Source organism: Seriola dumerili, unplaced genomic scaffold (genome assembly GCF_002260705.1).
Source record: "Seriola dumerili isolate Sdu_G_001 unplaced genomic scaffold, Sdu_1.0 BDQW01000110.1, whole genome shotgun sequence".
Lineage (NCBI taxonomy): Eukaryota > Metazoa > Chordata > Actinopteri > Carangiformes > Carangidae > Seriola > Seriola dumerili.
In genome coordinates, this window is record NW_019174365.1 from 401,650 (window position 1) to 407,649 (window position 6,000).

The 6,000-nt window shown below is 40.6% G+C and overlaps 1 protein-coding gene across 4 annotated transcripts in view; it reads left to right on the forward strand.

Moving 5' to 3' along the window:
* LOC111223161 (protein FAM49A-like) overlaps positions 1–5,989 on the forward strand; it is a 32,169-nt gene extending 26,180 nt beyond the window's left edge. For all 4 annotated transcript variants that reach the window (XM_022747198.1, XM_022747196.1, XM_022747195.1 and 1 more), the window contains 7 exons: positions 1,529–1,665; positions 1,792–1,869; positions 2,100–2,216; positions 3,653–3,732; positions 4,137–4,263; positions 5,324–5,394; positions 5,532–5,989. In XM_022747198.1, the coding sequence (XP_022602919.1) occupies positions 1,529–1,665; positions 1,792–1,869; positions 2,100–2,216; positions 3,653–3,732; positions 4,137–4,263; positions 5,324–5,394; positions 5,532–5,595 (674 nt within the window). In that variant the 3' untranslated portion in view covers positions 5,596–5,989. The remainder of the gene's footprint in view (positions 1–1,528; positions 1,666–1,791; positions 1,870–2,099; positions 2,217–3,652; positions 3,733–4,136; positions 4,264–5,323; positions 5,395–5,531) is intronic.
* The last annotated feature ends 11 nt before the right edge of the window (positions 5,990–6,000 follow it).

Genomic DNA, 6,000 nt, shown 5'->3' on the forward strand with positions numbered 1-6,000 from the left:
AGTTCACAGCCATGCTAGCAGCTCCATGAAACTGTACGTGTACTGTACTTAGTAATGTGTGAGATGGTGAAAATAATAAAGAGGAAAAGAAAGAAAGAGCCTGTGAAAGATGTTGGTAAATGAAACCAGTGAATTTGCACTGTGAAAATGCCCATATGAATGAGTCATTTGATGTAGTACATTGCATTTCTAGTTTTTGCAATATGTAAAATGCACAGTTTTGAAATAAGACTGAAGAGTCTGCAGCCATGTGAGCAGCTCTGTCAAGCTGCACTTGGGTACAGCACTGCTTTGACCTAAATGCTAGCATTAAGCTTGCTAACATGTTTACTGTACAATGACAATATAAGCATTTTTATCAGGTACAATGTTTCCCATGTTAACCATGCTAGTTTCGTGTGTTAACATGCTAATGCTCGCCAATTAGCACTAAACACAAAGTACTGCTGAGGCTGATGAGAATGTCATTAATTTTGCAGGTATTTTGGTCATGAACCGTAAAAAAAATTTAAATTTTGACCTGATAAAGAAAATAAATAACTAAAGGGAAACACATCAAAGTCTGTTTAAAGGCTTCTGTGGCTCCAGGGGAAGCTGTGAAAAGTTGGTTAGCACCAGGGACTTCAAGTCTGAAAGAATCTGGGGGTGTGGAGTTAGAAAGAAGTCAGTGTATCGGACCTCTGTAGCTCACTCCTCATCTCTGCTTGGGGCTACACTAGCATAACACAATCGAATCTCCAACCGAACTGTCAGCGGTCAGGTTGCATTGTGGATAGTGTAGGCACCAGGTTTCAACAAGGAAGAAGAATGCATGGAATTCGAAAAGCTGACATCTTTGGTTCTGCTGCATCGATTTTGATCCTTTTTGTAAACTGTCCATCATGAACAGTTTTATGAGAGCGCAGTGCTAAACCAGTGGAAAACTCTTTTAAGGGATCACCATAGTCGTTATGATTAATCCTGAGGGGAACATGAATGTCTGTACCTAATTTTATGGCAACCTGTTCAATTGTTGTTGAGGTATTTCAGTCTGGACAAAAGTAGTTGGCGGACCAACATCACTAGAGCCATGCCAACCTCACCTTCACAGACATGTTGTTCCAAAGCTCTAATGTTAAATTTCTGCTCACCTTAAATGTTAAATCTCAGCCAGAAGGGTCTGAGAACCTGAGTCCTGTTTTCATCGAGGATCCAAAGGTCTATCATTCTGCCTGAGGGCACAACCCAAAGTGCTGGGTCCATGTCTAAAAAGCCCAACAGGTATCCAGTGATATCCAGTGAGGAGGTGACAGAACTGAAGTGATTGTAATCTGTTTGTACCAGTTAAAATCCTGCTGCTGCTGCTGCTGCTTCTTCATTTTGTTTTTCAAGCTGCTGACATGAAAGAGACTTCTGATCCAGGCCAGATTAGAGAGAATTACAGCAGCCTGAACATGACAGATAAAAGCCTGTATAGTAACAGTATTGAATGCAGATTCCAGCTTGTGTACATGAATTTCGAATGTGTAAAATGTGTGTATGTTTGCAGAGAATGCCCTGCGCAGCCTGCTGGAGGCGCTGACGAGCCCGCCGTACGCTCCCATGCAGCATCTGGAGAGGGAGCAGGCTCTGGCCAAACAGTTCGCTGAGATCCTTCATTTTACGCTCAGCTTTGATGAACTAAAGGTGAAGGGAACGATTCTTGTTCTAATTATACAGCCCTCACAGACTGACCTTTACTGTACAGGAAAATCAATGTATGTATTGAATAGCCTCATGAAAACACTAATCACCTCTTCTCTGTCCATGCAGATGACAAACCCAGCCATTCAGAATGACTTCAGCTACTACAGGAGGACTATAAGCAGGAACAGGCTGAACAACCAGCAGGTGAGTCCATGGAGAAAATGCCTGGCTTCCTGTTGCTTACATGACGAACTGTTCAGCCCAAGCAGCATGGCTTCACTTTCTCTCTTTAATCATTCATGACTGAAGTGGAGGTGTACAATCAATATTTCATTTGCCATCCAAGTTACACAAATTAGCTCCGCCATTTTACAAGCTGGATGACATGACTATTTTTTTTGAACGCGTGATATCTGTTTTGTGTTGTCACACAGCTGGAAGCGGAGAACGAGGTTAACAACGAGATGGCCAATCGGATGTCCCTGTTCTACGCCGAGGCAACACCGATGCTGAAGACTCTGAGCAACGCCACCACCAAGTTTGTTTCAGAGGTACAGAGTTCCCATGTTTCCGGTGTCAGATTGATGCCTGCGTAAGTTTACTGTGTCAATGATTGTCACAGAAAGTAGACATGAAGCAAAAGTCACATGAAAGTGATTTAGAGGGCATCCCAAAGATAAATTAAGGGAGTGGATGATGGCTTGGAGATCTTAGGTCAGTGGTGGCGGAGGAACTTGGATTATGTTCTTATAAGTAACAGGAAGTACAAGTCTTCCACAGAAAGTGTAATGTCACTAAAGGTATTATCAACAAAATGTGCAAAAGCAGAAAAAGGCAGCTGTTAGTGTCAAACAATTCTCTATTATATTGTTAGATTATTATTACTGATGCATTCATGTGCGTGTAGGAATTTACTGTTGTGGCTGGTTAAGGTGGAGCCAATCTGAAAAAGACTGATGGGGCATTTAATCTTTTACAGTGCATCTTCCTTTATGAGCTGTAAAATCTAAAAAAGTAAATTAAAATAAGATGCAAAACTCTTATATGTAAAGTAACTGGTAACTGTAGAGCTGCCAAATAAATGTAGCTGAGTAAAAGGTACAATATCTCCCTCTGAGCTGTAGTGAGGTAGAAGTGTATAGTAGCGTAAAATGGAAATACTCATGTAAAGTACAGCACTTGATTAAATGTGCTTTGTTACATTTGACCACTTCCTAAAGCCAATCATTTAGCACTTATCAATACAGAGTTCAGTAATTAATCATTTTACAATTCACAGATTTGATGTGGAGTTCCTGCTTCACATCTCTGAAATCTGAAACTATATTTAGTGAAATCAAACATTAATCAGGGCTTGGTAAATAATGATAATGATAAATAATAATATGCCTCTGTTGATCACCTCACCTGCAGCCTTGTTTAGTCTTTGCACAGTCCTGGTCTGCGACTTGACATCCTGTGTTCAATGGCAGGAGAGTAGCCTATAAGCAGACAAGAGCAAACAGTTAAGCTACATTATGATTTCTCAGCGGCATTGATATATGATTCATTATAGTGTTTAGTCCGTTTATTCCTTGGTGCACTTGAGTCCTCACTTCAAGCGCCTGTGCCGGACTGCTGCGTGAAAACTCCCCTCCTCTCCTCTCCCTTGCTGTCATAACAGTATTTTAGTGTCGAGGCAGCAGTCTTTCTCTGACTTTACACCTCGGTGCGTTTTGATGGAACAGACATTTGAGAAATACTTTTGAGACTCATGCAACATTTAGAGGACATGACGGCCATGATTGCCTTTTAGAAAAGCTGCTCTCCTGTCCTCATACTTTTACTGCACTGAGCACACGTGCTCTGTCTCCACCTTGTGGTAGAACATTTTGCCCGATCAGCACACAGCAACAGAGGAACGTGGTTCGTGATTAGTTATTTAGGGGAAAAGATGGACGTTCTCAGTGACCAAACATTACTGATATTTCTTCTTTCTGTCCTTCAGAATAAGACTTTGCCCATAGAGGACACCACAGACTGTCTGAGCACCATGGCCTGTGTGTGTCGTGTCATGCTGGAGACTCCGTGAGTACTTTCCACATGTTCCCTTCTACCCTTCATCCCTTCTCTCTTCCATGTCCTTTTCTCCTCGTCTTCCCCTTCAAAAAGGACAGAAAAGACTAAGTTTTAATTAACAAGCCCTTTCAAAGCGAACACAAAAGAGGTCTTCTCCAGTTTGAGGCATTAATTCAATAGACTGATTCATTAATTCAGTGAATAAAGAGATGGACCACATCCTTCATGCTAAGTTTAAAATCCCTTTAACTAGATTTCTGTATGTGAATAAAAAGTCATCAGTAACTTGTCAATCACAAAGTGCTTCAAATAAAAGTAGCAATTTTGTCCCAGCTTGTTCTCTGGTCGTGATGTAAGACGCTTTTTGTTTCTTTGGGTTTCTAATTTTTCCTCCACACTTGTGTCTGTTCCAGGGAGTACCGCTGTCGGTTCACCAACACAGACACCATGCTGTTCTGTATGAGGGTGATGGTGGGCGTCATTATTCTCTATGATCATGTTCACCCCGTCGGAGCTTTTGCCAAGACCTCCAAAATTGATGTGAGTGCACACAAACTGTTCAAAACACATGCACGCATCTCCTGCTTCTTGTCCAGAACTGTACCAACTCTCGCACTTGTTTTGCTTCTATATCTATCACTTAATTTCTTATACTGAAGTTAGCATGCTAACCAGCTAGCCCCTTTTGTCACTTTCCGATACCAAGTCACTGTAGCTTCCAATCTACCCTGTAAAAAGTAGTGATACTCAGAGGGCATATTAAAACCTTGTCTTGTAAACGCAACAATGCCTAAAGCTCACGGCAACACCCCTAAGTAAACAGCTGTTAATGCTAACGTTGGCTATGTAGCAATAGCAAAACTTACAAATAGCTCCTGTAAAGTTGGCTTTCATTAAAGAACTGGATATTTGCCAGTCATGCCATCCAACCTTAATGCAATGCATGATGTGCTTTTACCAGCATTTGATTTCTTTCTGATGAGTACATCATCACAGTGTGGCAAGAGATGATTCTACTTTACAGTCAGTAGAAGCTGCCTCGTTCTGCCTTTGGAAGCTGCTAACCCATTATCATTTTCTTAGTCTGGGCTTCTGTGGAGAGGATTTACAGTATGTTTAAATGCTGTTTGATATATTAAATACACTGTCATTCATACATTGTTCCAACCCACTGGATTAAGATCTCAAAAGAGAAAAAAAGAAGAAGTTTTTTTCTGTTTTCTCAAATTTTTGCTATGTATGCGAAACACTGAAAACGTTCACATTTTCAAGCTGTAAAAATCTTTTCAATCAAACAATATAAGGATCATAAAAAAATCACTCTTCGATTTCAGCATTGCTCACAACTCGTGTCCACACAAAAGCCACAACCTGTGATGAGGAGTCACAATTAGATATTGCTACATTTTAAACAGTCACAAGTCAAAAACATGATACGTGTCTGCTTATGTATGATTCATGTTCAACATTACATTGGTAGATGAGGTGGGTCACTTTTTTTTTTTGAGTCGGTGTTTGGCGGCAGCCGCAGCAAGAGATGAGGTGGATCTGAGCCTGCTGACCTTTCTCTAACACCCTGTGTTGTCTTTGTGCGGGGCAGATGAAGGGCTGCATCAAGGTGCTGAAAGAGCAACCGTCCAACAGTGTGGAGGGACTTCTGAACGCACTGAGGTGTGTATGAGTGTGTGTGGATCAGCGATAGACAAAGAGATAGAGATGTGACGCACAAGGATTTTGTTCAAAAATAAAACAATTTAAAAAAAGCTTTCTGATTTCAATGCATCCCTCTTCGTCACCTTCCTTTTCAGGTATACAACACGACATCTAAATGATGACAGCACCTCCAAACAAATCAGGGCCCTCCTGCAATGAAATAAAAATGAGAAGAGCCGTGGAGAGAAGGAGGAAAGGAGTGCACTTGAAGGAGGAGGAAAAAGAAGAAGAGGAGGAAACAAACGCCAGTGGCTGATAAACCTGTTTGTTTACAATGAACAAAGAAAATCATCTCCAGGTTAAGAGCAACCTGATGATAATAAGAAGAGGAAAATAATTATATATATTGTCAGCTGTCCATCATTCTGTCTCTCATTTTGTAAAGTAAGAAAAGAGAAAAAAGCCAGAAAAGAAAATATAGATATATATTAAAACAAGTGAAACACAAGCAGCAGATGAAAAGTAGGTAGGATTAAAGAGGAAGCTATATTGGAAATTTTAAGGTCAGAACTGAAGCAAAGTGAAAATGTACAAAAAAAAAAAAAAAAAAAAAGGGTTTTGTGT